This window comes from Mesocricetus auratus, unplaced genomic scaffold (assembly GCF_017639785.1).
Source record: "Mesocricetus auratus isolate SY011 unplaced genomic scaffold, BCM_Maur_2.0 Super-Scaffold_100003, whole genome shotgun sequence".
NCBI lineage: Eukaryota > Metazoa > Chordata > Mammalia > Rodentia > Cricetidae > Mesocricetus > Mesocricetus auratus.
The window spans coordinates 51,012,933-51,034,801 of record NW_024429188.1 but is presented as its reverse complement, the minus strand read 5'-3'; the positions used below and the strand labels follow the sequence as shown (position 1 = coordinate 51,034,801).

Below are 21,869 nucleotides of genomic sequence, written 5' to 3'. Positions count from 1 at the left end.
AGGTCCATTTGTGCTATCCATGTACTATTTAGTGTTTGACCTACCAGGGGCCAAAGCCTGAAAAAAAACTGCTAAGAAATAGTGGAGAGTCTACCTTAAATGCCCTTCTCCAATAATGAGATTGATGACTACCTTATATGCCATCCTAGAGCCTTCATCCAGTGGCTGATTGGAAGCAGAGGCAGAAACCCACAGCTAAACACTGAAGTGCTCTCCTGGAAACCAGTTGCAGAGAGGGAAGAGTAATGAGCAAAGGGGTCAAGACCAGGCTGGTGATACCCACAGGAACAGCTGACCTGAAGAAGGGGGAGTTTATAGACCCCAGACTGATGGCTGAGAGGCCAACATGGGACTTATCTAGACACCCTAAATTTAGGTGTCAGTGAGGAGGCCTTGGCAATCTATGGGGCCTCAGGTAGATAAACACATTTGAAGCAAGTTTGTTCCTAATTTAAATAAAAAATAAATAAAATAAAACATACATTAGCTGCAAAAAATCCTGTTTCCCTCTCTCAGAAGCTGTCAATTGCCAATATCTCCTCCGCTATAGGAAGGACTTGTCCCACTCCCCTCTCCAAGCTGGGATTTTGGCTTGATATTGCAGTCTTGTGTTTGCCACCACAAGAGCTGTGTGTTCATATGGGCAATGACCCTGTTGTGTATGAAAAATGATGCTTTGATGTGTAAAATCACCACCACTGGCTCTTGTAATCTTTCTGTACCCTCTTCTTCAGTGATCCTTGACCCTTGGGAGAAGAGGGTGCAATATAGGTATCTCATTTAGGGCTGAGAATTCCACAGTCTCTTTTTGTCTGCACCTTGACCATTAAGTACACCCTGAACCAATAGATGAATTAAGAAATCACAGGGAGAATTAAAAATACTTTGAGGGGAATGAAAATGGGATGTGGCATAATAAAAATTATAGTATGCGATCAAGCAGTGCTCACAGGATAATTTATAATTGTGAACACATTTAAAGGAATAAATGAATGTCTTAAATAATCAATTGATGTTTTCGAGAGCTGTTTAATGAAGAGTAGAAAGCCAAACTTCAAAAAAATGAAAGAAAGGAAGGAAAAAAGGAAGGAAGGAAGGGACAAAATTGGCAGAAAGGAAATAAACCAAACAATAAGATCACCCAAAGCATCAAAGAAAGTATTTTCATACATCCATTGTGTCCAGTGCTCAAAATACATAAAGATAACCCAATTGTAAAATACATAAAGATCTTGAATACATACTTCTTCTCCAAAGAATATATACAACTTTCTGTTAAGGACATGGAAAATTTATGCACGCCACTACTAGTTTAAGGAGACACAAATCTAGGCACCAAAACCACCAAGACTGAAACCATTAAATGAATGAACAAATGATTGAATGGAAAATAACATATGTTGGTGAGAATGCAAAGAAGTCACAATTCTTCCAAATTTGACTAGGAATATAAAATGGTAGATTGTAGTTGTCTTTGTTTTTATTTTAAGGGGCCTACCACCCAGCTCCCACATAAATATACTGAGACTTATTCTTATTTATGAATGTCCAGCTTTAGGTTGGCTTGTTTCTAGCCAGTTTTTCTAACTTAAATTATCCCATTTCTCTTTTACTACATTTTGCCTCTGGGCTTTTTACCTTTCTTTATTCTATATATATTTCTTTCCTTACTCCGTGGCTAGCTATGTGACTGGGTGTCTGGCCCCTAGTGTTCTCCTCTTCTCATTTTCTTGCTCCCCTTCTTTTGAGCCTAGATTTCTCCTATTTATTCTCTCTGCCTGGCAGTCCTAACTGCTTAACTATTGTCCATTTATCTCTTTATTAGAACAACCAGGTGTTTTAAACAGGCAAAGAAATACAGCTTTACAGAGTTAAACAAATGAAACTTAAAAGAATACCACACATCTTTGCATAATTAAACAGATATTCCATAGCACAAATGAGTACTAAACTAATATTCCACAACAGTAAATCTATGCAAAATAGCTGTGCTTTTCCTCATAAGGTTGTCATATGACCGAGAAGTTCCATTCATGGGTGTATAATCAAAATAATTAAAAGCAAGCATTCAAGCAAATACATATTTACAAATCTTTATTGCAGCAGTAAGCACTATAGACAAAAGATTGAAACCACTCAAATATTCCTCAGCAGAAAAATAGATGAGGAAGTATTGTATATCTGCATTGTGTATCTGTATGTCTATATATATATTGTATATGTACACATCCCAGAACACCATTGGCCATAAAAGGGAATGCAGTGCTGATATGATGCTACATAGATGACCCTGAAATGTGGAAATTGAGATACCACACACCAAAGGCCATACTGCTTTGAAGCCAAATTCATAGACCGAGATCCATATAGCAGACACTGGCTTTAGTCTACCTAGAGATAAAGGAATTGAGCATAACAGCTTAATAAATAGAGGATTTCCTCTTGGGATGATGAAATGTTTTGGAACTAGGTAGTTTTGTTTGCACCACAGTATGAGTAAGATAAATGCCACTGAATTTATGCACTATAAAATGTATCTAATAAATAAAATACCATCTTGTGTTGATTTTAGCTTAATAAAAATTAAGTATCCCCTTCATGTTATCTATGAAAGCTTTTAGGTCAGTAAAAAGGCTAAATGGTTAGGAATTTTATAGACCTAAACTTGAAGAAATAATGTTCGGTTTTAATCAAGTACTGCAAATGTCTAATGCTTATGACTACATCTTAATCATTTTCAATTTGTAAAAAGGGAAGGAGAGTTCTTTGGGTCTACTTAATAGCCACAATATTAATTTCTCTAATACAACATTCCAATCTGTTACTGGTTGTCTCATCCAAAATGCATTTATTAGCTCACTGCTTTATAATCCTTAATAAGGTTTAGTTAGTGCCAGAAATATGCCTCAAAGATTAAAGCACTACTACAAGGCACTACTTTCAATTATTGAAATTTAAATGAAAATCTAAAAATTTTATATTTCATGTTAGTATAATTGTGCCTATAAAAACAAAACAGCCAGGTTGTTCTTTATCAATTTACAATACTTACTTAGGACATTGTGATTAGGATGCATCTACCTAGTGCACAGTAGAACTCAGGGCTAAAAATTGAATCCTTATAAATGCACCATATTTATTGTGACAGCCTCAAATGCCCCCTATGACTTTCTACATATCCTCAGGAGATTATTTAATTCTCACTCTGATTGAGAATGGTACAATACTATAAAATACACCATAGGAATGGTTTTTATAATTCACTTTTTAAACATTTATATATATTGTATGTGTGTATACATGCACACACCTAGTCTGAGCATTCTTGTACATGTCTTTTGGCATATTTAAAATGCATGTTTCACCCACACACGTTAATTTCTCTTGGCTATGTAACTAGGAGTAGAATTGCTAGGTCATAATGCAGACATGCATTTTTTTTTAGATAGTACATAAGTTTTCCAAACTGGTTTTATAAATCCACACTCTTAACAAGAGCTCCTGTCCCTCAAACTATATCATAAAAGGACTTAAAGAAAGGTATATATTGTTAGAAAATATTCAACAAAAGAGTAGAATCTATAATATATAAAAGATTGCCATAATCCAGCATAAACAATAACCCATTTTTCATTTTTGTTAGTTTTCTGAGAATTTCCTACAATTTTGATCATATTTACCATTCCCATCTTCCTCCCAGATCCATTATCCCTGATATACCCACCTGTTCACTCATGTCCTCTCTTTTTCTTTAAACCTAACAGATATAGTTTGTGTTTCTCATATACTCTTGGATGTGTAGCCTTCACTGGAGCATGGGCAACCCAACAGAGACCTCATCCTCAAAGGAAATTGGCTCAGAACCTAATTATTTTAATGGAAATGCTCAATAGGTAGTATTTCAAGAGAACACCCCATATGGTCTATTCATGAAGTGATGACTAGTATCGCTAGTAGCTGAGGAAGTACTGAGTGAAAGTACAAGTAAGGGTTAAAATTCAAGTGACTGACAATGTCAACTAGATTTAAATGATTACTAATTAGAGTTCTAAATGATACTTTGAGTTACTTGTTATTACCCAGAGATTCTACATCAGTCTTTTGAAAGAAGTATTTCCTTCATTTTACAGGGGGAAAGGGTTAGAACAAGAATGTTGAATTTCCCAAAGTGGTTTTTTATTTTATGTCCATGATAAGGTTTAAACTAGAAATTCCCACTATAAATCCTTTCTTTTTTCACCTCTGTCTACCCTTTTGTGTAGACTAAGGAAAAGTTTTCCAATCTATATTACTTTGAAAAAATAATTAAGCTAGGATTAGTGAAATGTAGCATTAAATTGGCAAAAATTCTGTATCAGCTAGTGAGGAAATCCAAATTTCTACCCATTTGCAAAATTATAATTATGCAGGAAATATCACAAACCATTTCATCCAACTTTTCTGAAAGTGTCATCAGCATTTTGAACCTGTGAAAAAGCAATTGGCACTCAATAAGCGTTGCTACTCATTGATGGAATCCTAGCAACAATGTAATGTATTACACAACTGTATATACCATTATACCTGGTATAATGGAATGGAAAGAATATAAGTTTTGGAATTACATGAAGTGCATTTAGGACTAGCTTTGCTACTTGTAAGTTGATTCAGTACAACCATGAACGATATACCTAATCTAAGTGTTATGTTTTATTTTTATTATTTAAAAAAGAGCACCACTTATCTCATAAGATATTTAGCCAAAGAAATTTATAACGCAAATTGGTATTTGGAGTTCAAGGACAGATAATAAATGTTTTCATTTAGGTAGTTATGGTTGCTTTTAATCCTTTCTGGGAACCTGAGAAAGTAAAGCCTTGCCTATTCTGCTTCCAGTTCCACTTGTCCTATACAGACAAGGAGCGCTATGAAAATGAAGAGAGACCTGAGGTCCAGAAGCAAATGCTTGTGGATATGGCCAAGAAGCTACCAGTGTACACGAGAACCGGGAGTGGAGGTCAGTTCATCATCTCAGTCAGAGAGTCAGCTAGCAGGAAAGTAAGGAATAGCAAGTCATCTGCGTTGTCAGACTAGCATCCTTTTCCTCCCATCTTCTCAAACTCACATTTCATTAGAAAAAATTTCAAACACCTATCAAAGTCGAGAGAATTATAAGCAACTGTAATACCCTGGATTCTACCACTAACATTTTATTGTACTGCTTTATCACATTCCTGTCCTTATATTCAACCCTCTGTTTTCCATTGGATCATCTTATTTTTTATGATGCATTTAAAAACAAATAGCAAACATCAATACATAGCCACCCAAATATGTACTTTGTGAGTAATATTTGCATAAGAAAACATGCAACAATCTTAAGTGTACAGTTCAACATGTTTTGAAAAATATACACACCTGTAATCAAAGCTGCTAAAAAATTACCATCACTCTAAGAAGGTTTTGCCATCCCTACTCAGTTAGTCCTCACACATACATACAATGGTTATTCTGATAGTTTTGTCTGCTCTAGAATTTTGTGTAACTGAAATCAAGTATGCACCCTTTTAGTCAGCTTAATATTTGTGATACTCATTCATATTGTTGTGTGTTTCATTCTTTGTATTGCTTAGTAGTATTACATTGTATGACTAGAACAGCGCGTTCACCTACTCAGTGGCTGATACACATTTGGTTGTTTCCAATGCTTAGCTAGTATGAATCAGTTTCCTTGTAGTAATAAACAAAGAAGATGTACCAGCATTTCTGTGATTACATATCCTTTGTGGAGTTTTACTCTTGCATTTCATTTGGATGAATGGAACAGTACTTGCAGAAATGGTTTTCCACCTTTGAAAGTTTGAAAACCAAGGCTCTTCTGCTGCATCATGCTTTGGAAAGGGTGCTGTCAGACACTTGGGTTCATTTCTTCACCACTTGTTCATTCAGCAGTTATCTGCTAAGAAGTAATAAACGTGTCTTCCCTTGAGTTGTTTTATCTAAGTATTTTATTCTATAGGAAGGAAAAGTAGCTAATAAAAACTTGCATGATACATTTTTAAGTGAATAATATGTGTGAGACACTGGTCCAAGTAATAGGAATACAGAATTGGACAGGCCAAGTCTCTTATTAAATAACATTATTACATTATTTCCCATTTTTCCATTCCTCCCTGTAACCTTTCTCATGCAACCACTTACTTCCTCTCAAATTCATGACTTCTAACTCTTTAATTGTTGTTAATATATTCCTAAGTTTGTAATACAGTCAGCTCAATTCATATATTGATACTTGTATGTATATGATTTCAGGGCTGAATACTTGATATTGGATAAGCCTTGGTGTTCTCTTCCCAGGGGAAGACTATTTCTTCTGTTCCCAGTATTCTTCGGCTCCCTGTAGTTCTTTGTATAGGGTTCAAGCCCCATGTGACTTTCTCCTTCCATGCTGGCATGTTGTCCTTGTTCAGGTTTTGTTTAGGCAGTCCTGTTGATGAGATTTCATGTGCATAGTGGTCTGACATTTCTAAGAGACATACAGTCTTTCAGCAGAATTCTTTTTCCTCTCTATTGCAATCTTTCTGCCACCTCTTCTATAAAGTTCCCCAAGCTTCACGGTCCACGAGTTGTATTATAGATGTATAAGTTGGGACTGGGCTCTCCAACTCTGCATTTTGATTTTTCTGTAATGGTCTGTTTATCGCTTAGAGATGCTTCATTGATGACGGTTGAGAACTCTGCATATCTATGGATATAAGAATAAATATTTAGGGTGTAGTTAGGGACTATGCTGGTTTAGTAAAATGGAAGTCTGTGTGTTCTCCTTCATGATCCATGACCTGACTAGCCCCAGGTTGGTGGATAGGTTCTCAGTACCAGGCATTATTTCCCTCTTGTTGAGCAGGATCTAAGTCTAATCAGAGAACTACTGGTTACTGCAACGGTATGCATGCTACCACCACATCCTTGGGGTTTTTATGCCATGCTGGTTATTATTGTAGCTCACAGACATCATAGCAGACTAGGACTGTTGGCTGCTTCCCTCCCCTGGAAACTTGCATGGTATCTTCTGGTACCATGAATGCTGATCTTCAGGCAGGAGGCAGAGACTTTTAGGTCAGATCCAGCTTGATTCTTCTGAGTCCTATATCCAAAGTATATATGACATCCTCGGCAATAGGGACTTACCTTAAACCTTTGGGAGGCAACCAGGGACAATAGCAATAGCCTGTGATGTTTTGGGGGTCTGGACAACTCTGACCAACAACTCAAAAGAGGGCTTCTTATGCTTAGTATTGAAGTTTGTATTAGATAGCCTATGGCTCCAGGAGTACATTAAATTTTTCATTTAAACCATGTACATCATATATTTCTATGCATTATATGTAACGTTGGTTAAATAGATAATAATATAAATCTTTATGGCTTTTTCTGACTTCCTTACTATTATTTTATCTTCCTCCCGCTCCCTCTCCTTCTGTATTGATCTCCCTCCTTATTAGAAATGTTGGCTATGGCTTTCTCATATAGCTTTTATTATGCTGTTGCATGTTCCCTCTAGTCCTATTCTCTCTAGGACTTTTATCATGAAGATATGTTAGATTTTTCCAAAGACTTTTTCTGCATCTATTGAGATGAGAATGTGATTTTTATTTTAAGTTCAACTTATGTGGTTTATCATATTTATTGACTTATATATGTTCTCCCATACCTTCATCTGTGGGATAAAATCAACTTTATTAGGGTGGGTAATCTCCCTGAGGTATCTTTGTATTGTGTTTGCAAATATTTTCCTTGTGATTTTTGAATCTACATTCATCAGAAAAATTGGCTTGTCATTTTCTTTTTTGTTGTTGTTGTGCATATTTACTTAGTTTTTGTATTATATCAATACTGGCTTCCTAAAAGGAATTTCCTTCTGTTTCTATTTTTTGAATAATTTGAAAAATATTGGCTATAGATCTTCTTTGAAAGTCTGGTAGAATTCTGCTGTGAGTCCATCTGGGTCTAGACTTTTTTTTTAAGTCAGAAAGCTTTCTGTTACTATTTTAATCTCCTTGTTTATTATAGGTCTGTTTAAGTTGTTGGTCTGTTCGTGATTTAATTTTGGTAAACTGGATGAATCAAGAAATTCATCCATTTATTTAAGATTTCTAACTTAATGGAATACAAGTTTTTAAAGTATTTCTTTATAATATTCTGAATTTATTTGTGTTTATTATAATATTTCCCTGTTTGTTTCTAATTTAGGTCAAATCTTTCTTCCTTTTCATTAGATGGGCCAAGGATCTGTCAATCTTGTTTATGTTCTCAAAGAACCAGCTCTTAGATTCATTGTAGAATTTTGTTTTTATTTCATTAATTTCTGTTCTGATTTATATTATTTCTCCATAGACTGGGTTGGGTTTCATTTGTTGTTTTTCCAAATTTGGAAGTTGCATCAGTAAGTCATTTATTTTTGTCCTTTCTTATTTTTTAAGTTGGGATTTATTTTATTTTTATGAAGGTTTTTCAATATAGGCACATAAAGCTACAAATTTTCCCTTCGTAGTTACTTTTAAAGTGTCCCAGACGTTTTCATGTTGTGTTTACATTTTCATTTAGTTCCAAGAAATTTTTTTAATTTCTCCATTGACCCACTCATTCAGTAATGAGTTGTTTGATATCTATGAGTTTGTGTATTTACTAAAAATTTGTTTGCTGTCAATTTTAAGTTTTATTGTATTATGGTCAGATAAGATACATGAAATATTTCCAGTATTTCTGAATTTGGTAAGATTTGTTTTGTGAACAGAGCAGACCAACGGACAAATGGATTGCCATGGGAAAGGAAATTAGATGAGATCTCCTGTGTAAAGTGGTGGCAAAGATAGGGCGGCAAAGGAGAGAAAAAGGGGAATGAGAACATGAAGGAACCGGATGATGCGGGAGTGGGGGGCAATGAAAGAGGTGTCTTGATGGAGAGAGCCACTATGGGGGTTAGGGAGAAACCTGGTGCTACAGAAATTCCCAAGAATCCACAGTGATGACTCCATGTAAGACTCCCAGCAATAGTGGAGAGGTTGCCTGAACTAGCCTTCCCCTGTAATCAGATTGGAGAATACCCCAACTATCATCATAGAGACCTCATCCAGTAATTGATGGAACCAGATGCAGAGATCCACAACCAAGCACCAGGCTGAGCTCCAGGAATCCAGTTGGAGAGGGAGAAGGGAATTTATGAGCAAGGGAGGTCAAGATCATGATGGAGAAATCTGGAGAGACAGCTGACCCAAGCTTGTGGAAACACATAAACTCTAGACCAATAGTTATGGAGCCTCCATAGGACCTAATTAGGCCCTCCATATGTGGGAGACAGTTGTGAACTTGGACTATCTGAGGGTGCCCTGGCAATAGGACCAGTATCTGTCCCTGGTGCACGAGTTAGCTTGTTGGAGTCATTCCATATGGTGGGATACCTTGCCCAAACTTAATGCTGGGGGGAGCGACTTGGACCTGCCTCAACTTAACATGCCAGACTTTGTTGACTCCTCATGGGAGCCCTTACCCATTGGGAAGAATGAATAGGGCTGGGCTGTGGGGGAGTCGATGGGAGGAGGAGGAGGAATGGGAGGGAGAACTGTGGTTGGAATGTAAAACAAAATTAAAACATAAATTATAAAAAGTAAAAGTATTTGTTTTGTGATGTGGCCTGTTTTAGAGAGTTTCCAAAGGTTGCTGAATAGGATGCATACCTCTGCTGTTTGTGTGGGTATCTGTTAAGTCCATTTAATGTATGAGGTAAACTAATTCCGATGTTTCCTCTTATTTTTTGTCCAGATGACATGTCTATTGGAAAAAATAGGACATTGAAAGCACTTACTATTAGTGAACTTAAGTTAGTCTGTATCTTTAATTTCAGTATGCTTTTTATGAAATTAGGCATACCATAATTTGTTGGATATTTACTAAAGATAGTAATATCTTCTTGTTTAGTTGTTCCTTTGATTAAATAAGATGCGCTTTTTTATAACTTCTGATTAGTTTTAGTTGGAAGTCTATTTTGTCAGATATTAGGATGCAATGCTTGCTGGCTCACTGGTCCCATTTGATTGAAATACGTTTGTCCATCCTTTCCCTCTACATTGGTACCTATCAATGAGTTTCTTAAAAACAACAAAAAGATAGTGTTTCTTGATCTGTTCACCCAGCATGTGTCTTTTGATTGGAAAATTGAGGCCATTGATATTTAAAGATTTTATTGAAAGATGTATGTTGATTGCAGCCTTTGTGTTTTTGTTTCTTTGTTATGACGTGTTCTCAGTGGTACTTCATGTTTCAGTAATTGCAGCTTCATTTGTGTTCTTTCTGCAGCTGAAGTGATGCTTCCTGTATTTTAGTTAGGATTAGTCTGCTGGTTATAAAAGTTCTTATAGCTCTTTGTATCATGTGAAGTTTTTCTTTTTTCCTTCAACTATGACAGATAAGTTTTCTGGGTACAGTAGGCTAGGTTGATAGTCATCCTCCTTTAGAACTTGAAATGAATCACTCTAGGCACTTCTGGCTTCCAGAGTATACATAGAAAAATCAGCTATTGTTCTCATGGGTTCCTTTACATGTGACTTGTGTTTTTTCTCTTGCAGCTTTCACTGTTCTTTCTTTGTTCTACATACTTAGTATTTTAACTATGATATGCCATGGGGACTTTTTTTCTGATCTTGTCACTTTGGAGTTTTATGTACTGACTGTGAATGTATGGGTATGTTTTTCCTTAGTTTGGGGATGTTTTTTCTTCTATGACCTTATTGAAGATCCTTCTATGTCATTGACTTGGGATTTTAGGGGGGTGAGAAAGGCATTTGGAGGAGATGATCAGGTGCACTCACCTGACTAGTCCCTGGAAAAAGATTGCAGCACTTGGCTGCGAAGAGAGGTTAGGTGTAGTTCTTAGGCCCTGTGGTTTGTGGACAGTGAGATCAAAGTTGTCCCAAATAGGCCTAGACACTGGATGTTGAGCCCAGGCTAGATTTGGGGATTTGGAGAGTATCAGGCAGACTTACCTAGCTAGACTCTAATGCAAGTTTTTCAGGGCCTGGCTGGAAGGAAACCCTAGATGGGCACATGAGGGGTCTATAGCTTGGTGGTAGATGACAAAGGTCCTGGCCAGAGCCTGGATGGCACAAGTCAGATTGGCCAGATTAGGCCGGGCACTGGGTGTGGGACCCAGGCTCCATGTGGTGGTTGGGGAGTGTGTGGAGGGATGGATCAAGTGAACTGGTGAACTCGGCTGGCTAGACTCTAGGTGGGTAGAGACATTGGTTGGGTGTGGCAATTCTTATCAAAACCACATAGAAAAGTATCTAATTTTAACTAGTAGTATAGAAATATGATAAAAACAGAAGATTTGAACTAGATGTATGTGTGGTAAATTATACTCAAAGATATATTCTGTTTAATTTCTAACATGTCTTACTCTTTTTATTATTGAGACAATGATTTTTCATATGTATGGGATACAATGTACCTTTGAAATAAATATACAGTGTGAAAATTAAATCAGTAATTAGAATTTTAATCTTCTTAAGCATTTATCACTTTTTGTACATTAGGAAACTTTCAGCTCCATTCTTCACATTCATTATGAAATAAATAATAAATTATCGTAACCCTCATGCTGTACAACAATAGAAATTATTCATCCTATTTGTGACTGTGTTTTTGATATCCATTATCCAACCTTTTTCTGATAGTTTGAATAAGATGTCCTCTATAGTCTTGTGAGATTGAATACTTGATCCCAGTTTGTGGTGGTGTTTGGGAAGACTTAAGAGTTGTGTCCTTATTGGAGGAAGTATGTCACTGGAGTCAGACTTTGAAATTGTAAAGACTCACACAATTTCAAGTTTGTTTTCTCTGCTTCATTCTAGTTGTTCAAAATGTCTGGCTTTGTTCCACCATCATGGACTCTAACTTTCTGGAACCATAAGCCCCAATGCACTCTTCAAGAAGTTGCCTTTATCATAGTGTTTTGTCACAGCAATAGAAAAGTAACTATGCACTTCTTCTGTCCTGCTCCCTACAACTCTTCCTCACTTCTAGTGACTACTATTCTACATTCTTCATCTATGAGTCATTTTTAACTGCCACATGGAAACAAGAATGTATAGTACTTGGTCTTCCTAATCTTCAAACTTAATGCAGAATCTCTTTTTATACTTTATTAAATTCACCCAGATCTAACTTCATATTCCTTTCAACTTGCTCGATATCTTTAACATCTGTTCCCATGCATTTGCTCTGGGTTTATGTATTTATATTACAAAACTCAAGTAGTTCTTTTCAACTGTATTGTATATCCTCATGGGTCACACTTTGTACCTCACCTTTATGTGAATGCTGATGCTTTGGTCTAATTGTAGATCAAGAGTCAAAGAAGAGTGGGTCCTGAGGAGAGTCAGCATTGTGTTGTATGGTGGCCACTGTTTCCTGGTGCATCCCTTTATTCAGGGATGGAAAAGTTAATTCTATTGATAATAAGAGGCTGGTTTCTACTGGTAATAGTGAGGCAAAGAAGATTCAACAGGGCCAGGCGTTGGTGGCATACGTCTTTAATCCCAGCACTCGGGAGACAGAGGCAGGCGGATCTCTGTGAGTTCAAGGCCAGCCTGGTCTACAGAGTGAGTTCCAGGACAACATCCAAAGCAATACAGAGGAACCCTGTCTCGAAAAAAAACAAGAAAAAAAAGAAGTTTCAAAAGAATTTAGGAGTTTCACCAGTTCTTCTTACAGAATCCTACTGTTTCACAGTCAGTGCCTCCAGCTTATCAGTAAACCTGCTACAAGATCAGGAGTTCAACTTGCATTGTAATTTAAGTGATCTCAAGATGAAATACTGTATTTGATTTTCACTAATCCCTGTCCTGTGGCTATGAGATAAGCATCTCCTTCAGGAGAAGCATAGACGGTTTCAGATCATTTATATAATACTTGAGCAGGAAATTTGAAACCCATATTGCATTCTTTTCTTTCATTACGTTTCCAGTGCTGTTAGGAAAAACAAGCCAACCTCATTATATTTGTCAGTTTTCTTAAAATGTTCAAATATATATATATGTATATATATACATACATACTTACTTACATACATACATACATACATACATACATACATACATACATACCTGTGTCCTTGCCTCTTGTGGTTATTTAGAGCATTTCTTGGAGGTTCTTTTTTTTTTTTTTTTTTTTGGTTTTTTGAGACAGGGTTTCTCTGTATTGTTTTGGAGGCTTTCCTGGAACTCGCTCTGTAGACCAGGCTGGCCTCGAACTCACAGAGATCCACCCTCCTTTGCCTCCCGAGTGCTGGGATTAAAGGCATGGGTCACCAACGCTTGGTCTTCTTGGAGGTTCTTTACATACCTATACTGCCAGAGTATGTCATGGATTACCAGTACCCTCTTTACTACTGAAAGGTAGTAATTAATTTAATTTAATTAAGTAAATTTTAACTTTAATTTGAATAACACAAGCAACTCACTTGCAGAAAGTCAAACTGGAGACAAATTCAAAAAAATCATTAAAAATTGATTTTTTTCTAGAATCAGTCTCAGTACCGAAAGCTATGTTACTTATGGTACTTTGAGGAAAGATAACCAGTAGATTAGATAAGATAGAAAGATGACAACATTATGGATGGATGGATGGATGGATGGATGGATGGATGGATGGATGATGGGTAGGTAGGTAGGTAGATGGTAGATAATTTATTATGAGAATTTAGTTTAGGCAACTACAAAAGCTGAAAATGCCCCGGATTCACATATAAATGTTGGTAGTATAACTCTAGTTTGAGGTAAAAGGCCTAAGCATTAGGAAAATCAAGAGTGTACATTCTAGACTAAATTCAAAGCCTTGAGAACCAGAGGGCTGATGGTACAATTTTCAGTTCGAGTCTGAAGACCTGAGCAAACAGGAGTCCAAATTGCTTAAGATCTAGTTGAAGAGAAGCAGTAGACTAATGACCTAGTTAATGCAGTCAGGAAGAGAGCAGATTCTTCTTTTCTCTGCCCCCTTTTTTCCTATTAAAGTCCTCTTCAGATTAAATGAAGCCAACCCACACTGCAGATGATCTGCTTTTCTGAGTCTACCAATTCAAAGGCCACTTTCTTCTGGAAACACCCTCATTCATATAGATATAAAAGTTATCCACAGATGTGGGTATCCAATTGTCTTGGTTCATTTCTCTGTTGCTGTGATAAAACATTGACCAAAAGGTACTTGGAGAGGAAATGGTTTATTTCATCTTACACTTTTAGGTAACGTTCCACACTTAGGGAGTCAAGGCAGTGGATACCTAGTTGTCTTCTCTGTTGTGTAAATAGAACACTGAACAAAAACAACTTGGAGAGAAACAGGTTGATTTCATCTTATACTTCAAGTAACATTCTATCACTGAGGGTAGTTCAGGCAGGAACTCAAGGCAGGAATGCTGCTTACTGGATTGCTCTCCATGGCTTTCTCAGCTAGCTTTCTTTATAACTCAGGACAACCTGCCCAAGAATGGCACTATCTATAGATAGCTGGGCCCTCACACATCATAATCAATCAAGAAAATACTCCACAGACATGCCCACAGACCAATCTGATAGAGGTAATTCCTCAGTTCAGTTTCCCTCTTCTTAGTTGATTCCAGTTTATATCAAGCTGACAGAAACTAACCAGCACACCAATTGAGTTGACAAAACTAGCCGTCAAGCCATTCAAAGAGCACAGAGATGATCAATAAAGACATAAAGAACTGTAAAGGCCATAATATGGGCAAAAGGTTTCAGTTTCACAAGGGCAGAGAGATAACCAATGTCACTGGGGCATGGAGAATAGACAGTAGTACAAAGGATGTTTGAAAAGCTATGCAGAGGCCTCAAGCCATATAGAATTTAAATTTATTATTAACATCTTGAAAATTCACTGTGTCAAGTGGATAATATGGTTTGATTTACTTTTTAATAAATCATCTAGAAAGTCTGTATATTAAGTACTATATGGAAGCAACAATGAAGGAAGAATGATCAATTACAGAACTATTGCAGGCATATATTGAGAAATGATAAGCTCTTTGTCTCCCCTTCCTTCCCTCTATCTCTCCCTGCCTTCCACACATACACACAAACAGTCATTAGTAGAAATGAATGCAGGACTGTGCTGAATTTGCATCCTATTGTGTTAAATCATTTATATGTGCCCAATGCTCACTTTAGATAGAACTGTTGTATTTCTCAAATTGTCTGTACCTTTAGGTTTTAGACAATAATAATATCATTATACAATTATACATAGCAATATTGTATCAGTAAATGTGGAGAAAATTGAGAAGAAAAGAATAATAAATGCCTTTCATTTGGAAAGAAAGGAATGAGGAGGAAGATTCATTCATATATATATATATATGAACAGAACACAAATCAACAGAAAAACAACTATGCAGTCTGTATAGTTTAGGGCCCTGCTTTGATTTGCTGTGTCATGGCCTTGATCATGGCACTTGATATGGCTGTGGCACAGGTTTCTGTTTCTTTATCTCTGAGATGGAGAATTCAACAAATTGTTGTAGATAAACATCTCTTCTTTTCTCCAAATTGTTATCCTGAAAACCACATTCTTTATCATGCTACAGGAAATGTATCTATCTTATACAATCTAACCTCTGGAAATAGGAGGTAAATTCTTATTTTCAGAAAGGAAACTTGGAATAAACAGACTAAATGAGTTTCCAAATCACTGAAACACTTGATAGTAGTTAGTTTATAATACAAATCTTTGTGGTCAGTTATTCAAATATGAAACTTTCCCCCCCTTCTATTATCCCCTAAAGGTCCTCTTAAGACTGGTCCACACACACACACACACACACACACACACACACACACACACACAAATTACCTGCACAATCTGCTATGTTATTACCTTTTTGCTTTGTAGCTTGAGATACATTTGATCATCTGAAGTCAGTGTGTAACAAGATACATCCAAACTAGTAAATGGTAGGGTCTTATATTGGCCCTGAACTTGTACTAATCACCTTCTATTTCCTATAGCTGTACGGTTCTGTGACCGGTGCCATCTAATCAAGCCAGACCGCTGCCATCACTGTTCTGTCTGTGCTATGTAAGTGACAACTCTGCTTTCTCTGGACTGATGCTGGCCACTGATGGTTGCCTAGACAACAAAATGACTGATTCTAACATGTAACCATGCCTAGATAAGAGCATTTCTTTTGAGGCATAATGAACACATGCCAAACACTTTCACAGGGGTGATAATCATTCTAATCTAAAGATAGAAAACTAATACTGCATTTTCAAAAGAAACATTTCATTTTAAATGATTTCAGATTTATATGTTTATTATGAAGAGTTCTCATATGTCCAACACCCACTTTCCCCTAATATTAATATGTTCCATTAGTATGATACATTTGTAAAATTTTTTGCTTGTTTCTTTGTTTCATTTTTGTTTTTTATATTTTATTTAAATTAGAAACAAGCTTGCTTCACATGTCAATCCCAGCTCCCTCTCCCTCCTCTCCTCACCTGTACCCCACCTACCCCTCTGACCCCCACCCAACCCCTGCTCTGATCCCCAGGGAGGGTGAGGTCCTCCATGGGGGATCTCCAAAGTTTGTCATTTCATCCAGGGCAGGACCTAGATCCTCCCTTATGTGTCCAGGCTGAGAGAGCATCCCTCCATGTGGAACGGGCTCCCAAAGTCCCTTCGAATGCCAGGGATAGATACTAATCTACTACCCAAGGCCCCATACATTGCCGAGGCTTCCTCAATAAGACCCAAATTTAGGGGGTGTAGATCAGTCCCATGCTGGCCTCTCAGCCATCAATCTGGGGTCCATGAGCTCCCCCTTGTTCAGGTCAGCTGTTCCTGTGGGTTTCACCAGCCTGGTCTTGATTGCTTTGCTCATCACTCCTCCCTCTCTGCAACTGGGTTCCATGGGTTCAGTTCAGTGTTTAGCTGTGGGTGTCTGCCTCTGCTTCCATCAGCCACTGGATGAAGGCTCTAGGATGGCATACAAGGTAGTCATCATCCTCATTATCCGGGAAGGGGATTTAAGGAAGCCTCTCCACTATTGCTTAGATTGCCAGTTGGTGTCATTCTTGTAGATCTCTGGAACTCTCAGCAGTGCCAGATCTCTCCTCAAACCTATAATGACTCCCTCTATTAAGTTATCTCTCATCTTGCTCTCCTCTATTCTTCCCCTGACTCAACCTTCCTGCTCCCCCATGTCCTCCTCTCCCCTCCTCTTCTCCCTGTCTTTCTCCCAGTTCCCTCTGCCCTCCCCCCATTCTCCCAATCCGCTCAGGAGATCCTGTCTCTTTCCACTTCTCCCGGGTACCATGCATATCTCTCTTAGGGTGCTCCCTGTTTCCCAGAATCTCTGGTGATGGGATATATTTGTAAAATTAATAAACCAGTATTGGGACATTGTTTTTTATTGTATTCTATTGTAATATATAGCTTAGCTAAAAAATGAAATGTTCTATTAGTGAACCTCTATGTAATTTACAGCTTTTGCTATTCAAACCAATGCTATATGAATATCTTTGTCCAGATGGCATTTTGTATGCATGAGTATATCTGTTGATTGATTTATATATAATTTTAACTGGAATATACTTTTTAGATATCCTCACTTTTCCTGTAATATTCTTTTTCTGTTCCAAGATTCCATCGAGCATACCACATTACATTAAGTAGTCATGTCTCTGTAGGTTCTCTAATCCATGACAGTTTTTCAGACTTTACTTGGCTTTGATAACCTTTACAGTTTGGGGGGCTAAGAATCAGATGCTTTATAAATTGTTCTTTAGTTAAAATTTGTAGCCGGGCATTGGTGGCGCACACCTTTAATCCCAGCACTCGGGAGGCAGAGGCAGGTGGATCTCTGTGAGTTCGAGGCCAGACTGGTCTACAAGAGCTGGTTCCAGGACAGCCCCAAAGCCACAGAGAAACCCTGTCTCGAAAAACCAAAAAAATTTTTGTTTGCTCTTTTCTTCTGGTCATTATAATGTGGTGATGTGGAAGAAGACCACTGAGCTAAAGTTCTATTCTCATTACATGGTATCAAGGGTACATATAAACATGACTTTTGACTTCAGTGTTAATACTGAGTATCTCTCTCAACTGATGTTTGTCAGGTATGTCCAGTGTAAAATTATTCTGTCCTCCTCTCATTTCTGAACTATACTCTGTGGATGGAAGTCACTATACATAACTCCACACTAAAGTAATAGGAAGTTATGATTCCTCTCCTTGGAGGTAAATATATGCATAAATTATTTGGAATACATCTGCATAAGGAGATGGGTCCGTTCTTCCCCACCTATTTGTTTATTCAATCATTTGAATCAATACAGAGGTATAGATATTTATTTTCTATTTTGTGTTATTAAGAAACATTGTGTTCTATTTTGCCTCTCAAATTGTTCCAGGTTTATAAAAAAACATTTTTTGAGTTAGCATATATAATTTTATACCTTTGTTCCGGGTTGCCTATTCTGCCCATGTTTTACCTTTGATTCAAACACAGGCATATATTTCCCTCATATTATTATTAAACTAAGTAAACAAAACTAAAGATGGCATTTTGAATTTTTCACTGTATCAATAGTCTGGAGTTCCCTATCCCTTTCAAGATTGTACTTCTAGAGCTGTCACTTGCTGCAAGCTTAGTCCCAGAATATTGCTGTGACTTGATCATCCTGTGAGTAATTTAGGAGGCAATAATATTGGAGTTACCAGAGTGGAAGTCTGCAGATAGTTTTTCTAGAACTATGTAAAAATATTGCTAAATTATTGAGTTCAATTTTGAAGTATTTCTTCATCTCCATAGCCACATTTATCACTGTATTTTGTCCTCTTTGCAGGTGTGTTTTAAAAATGGACCATCATTGCCCATGGTATGTCCTTTTGATTCATTCCTATCCTCTAAAAGGGTCAAAGTTATTTAATATACCCACTTTCCTAAGCAGAGTTGTAACATGCCCATTTTTGCTGCCATAATTCACTGTACTTTGTACGTATGGAGGGAGGAATAGCATTTTAAAACAAGGGTGGAAATACCAGTAAAGGTATGGTAGTGAGTTCCTGAGGTCACAAATAGTCTCCTGTCCGTTAACTTTAGCAATTGAGCACAATAATGAAATACAGCACGGGTATTTCTCTTCTTCAACATCATGCAATTCGTTTCTGTTTCTAGATGACTTGATTTTGAAATGTTACAGATGGTTAAGTTCAGCGATTCTTCTATAAAAGTTGTGTGTCTGACCTAAAAAACTAATGTGGAATCACCTAATTACAAAGAGAGTGCATCAAAGTGTAGCTACTAAGACATCAACATGTTTTTAACAATGAAAAGCCACATTGGCTTGGGTGTTTCAGGAACCATTCTAAAGCTATTAGGTAGTTCAGGTGACTCTTCTGGTAAATAAAAAGAGAAGCAAGTGAGGTGTGAACTTGTTTTTCCAGTCTGTTTATATTAAGGAACCTCTGTCTCTGTTGGGTTTCTACACAACAAGTAATGAAGCAGCAGGAGTCATGTGCCTCCTTTGGTTAGTCCACTTAAGTATCAGTGTGTTCTCAGTCAATAGGTCCTGATTTCAAATTAGCGTTCTTTTCTTTTCTAGGGTCAATAACTGCATTGGATTTTCCAACTACAAATTCTTCCTTCAGTTCTTAGCTTATTCCGTTCTCTATTGCCTGTACATTGCTACAACCGTCTTCAGCTATTTCATCAAATACTGGAGAGTAAGTTTTTTAAAATTCAGATTGATCTCCTCCAAGGTAAATGCATAATTGCTCTAAGTGTTCCACTCCTCATTCTATATACTTTTGCATTTTGAAATACCTACTGGTGAAGTTAGCAGAAAGTAAAGCAGTAAAAACTGTTTTCTATATTGAATATTCTGAAGTTGAAGAAACAGTTGAGTAAAGATTCCATATTCTTGTTTAGTTTGTGTCATCTGTGACTATCTTGCTAATGCTCATGGAGAGTAACCTCTCTGCTGACCGACTCTGTAAAATCTATGTCTGTGGTTGAGTTTTTAGACCTTTCTTACTAGCTGTATATTTGAAAAAAATATTAAAACTAATTACAAATCACCAGTTTCTTTAAAAAAAGAAAAAAAGAGCCAACAGGAATTAGAAAATACTTAGTAATTTCATGTTCAAATGGGAGCTACAAAGTTTCTTCTGGGAAGAGAAACTGACTTCCACATAAGCGCAAAATAATACAGGGAGTATCTTGAACTTTGTGGGGAGTTTTTTTTTTACTTTTGTTTTAGGAGTCAGGGTTTCTCTGTGTAGTTCCTGGAACTTGCTCTGTAGACATGTGTGGTCTCAAACTCTGAGATCCCCCTGTCTCTGTCTCGAGTTTTGGGACTGACTAAAGGTATCTGACACCACACTCAGCCTCTCTTTTGAGAATGTATGACAAACAGTAGGTTGGAAACAGAGAGAAGTGAAGCTAATACTGGCTCTATTACTTGCTTCACTGTCTTATTGCTAAGATCCAGTGAAACAGATATTGATTCTAATAATTATTAAATCTCAAAAGCAAAAAGCAATTTGCTTTTAGCTTTCTCCTACTTGGAGATATCAGTCATATCCCATCTCTTTTTAAAAGTTAAAGTAGATTTAATATTTGCATATGTGTATAGGTAAAATATCATGAAATATGTCCTTTGTCAACTTCAGCCAGTTAGACTCTCAAAGAAATCCCTTTCTACACTATAGTACAGTAATTAAGGTGTTCACAGTGAGCATTTGAATCCAGACTGATTTGAATGGGAAAATATAAATGTGAGCAAAATTACCGGGTAATACTTTTAAAAAATTGTAACAGCCTTATATAACTGGGATATCACATCTTAGCTGGAGCAGTAAACCAGCAGGAAAAGAACATAAATCACACGGTCAGCATATAAATCATAATTAATTGGAGAAAAGAAAAAAGACAAGGCACTGAGGCTAAATAGGTAAGAATATTTAAATTAAGAATCAGTACTTTTATTCCTAATAGTGTAGAAAATTACACTTTCTATTCAACTTGCCTAATCAGATATTTAATAGCTGTAAGAATCAGGAGCCATACAGTGGATACCAAAATCTCTAATTCAAACAAACTACAAGCAGAAATGATGAGGTGTTCTCATGCATTTTTTTTCAAATAGGAAACATTTTACCAAGATACACATTTTGCTGTCTTTTCTTTGGCCCCTTTCCACAGCACGAGATCTATTCCCCATTCCTCAGGTTTCCATGGCCTATTTGGCACTCCATCTGCATGCTGAGCTCCTTCTATAAATATGAAGAAAATCTGCTACATCCAATCAGCAGGGAAGTGTGAGCTTTGATCTTTCTTACATACCTTTCTTGATCCTTAACACAGCGGGCTACCATTTAATCGTGACTCTTTACCTTTATCACAAAGTAAACAACATTGTATTTCACACATTTTGCCTTTAGCTCCCCTAGCCAGCCAATAATCAAATACTGAAATGCAAGCCAGGTACTGTATGCTTTCCTTCACTCTTAAAAGATGATAACTGAATATGAATTCATCACGAGAAATATGCCAGTAGTACAAGCAAATCCACGGTGAGAATGGCCTTGTTCTTTTCCTATTCCTTCACTGGTTTTCCTCCTCAATAGCCTAGCTTATGTCTGTCATCTGAGAAGGCATGAGGCCTGTCATAGCTTGTCCTTACACTGAAAAGGTCATTGACAATTGGAGAAATGATTCTTTGCTGTTGCTCTGACCATATTAGTATGGCTAAGGGATGGATGGCTTTCTGAATTTAAATTGAGCTTCTTTTTAAAATAGAAAATAAACACTGCCTATA

General features: G+C 36.9%; 1 protein-coding gene across 3 annotated transcripts in view; it reads left to right on the top strand.

The window, feature by feature from the left end:
• The window catches only part of Zdhhc15 (zinc finger DHHC-type palmitoyltransferase 15), a 90,044-nt gene that overhangs the window by 41,694 nt on the left and 26,481 nt on the right, over positions 1-21,869 (top strand). For all 3 annotated transcript variants that reach the window (XR_002381490.2, XM_040744299.1, XM_005086531.4), the window contains 4 exons: positions 4,876-4,996; positions 16,053-16,122; positions 18,894-18,926; positions 19,653-19,773. Coding sequence is in view for 2 of the 3 variants with exons in the window: in XM_040744299.1 (XP_040600233.1) it covers positions 4,876-4,996; positions 16,053-16,122; positions 18,894-18,926; positions 19,653-19,773 (345 nt within the window). In the remaining variant the exon portion in view is untranslated. The remainder of the gene's footprint in view (positions 1-4,875; positions 4,997-16,052; positions 16,123-18,893; positions 18,927-19,652; positions 19,774-21,869) is intronic.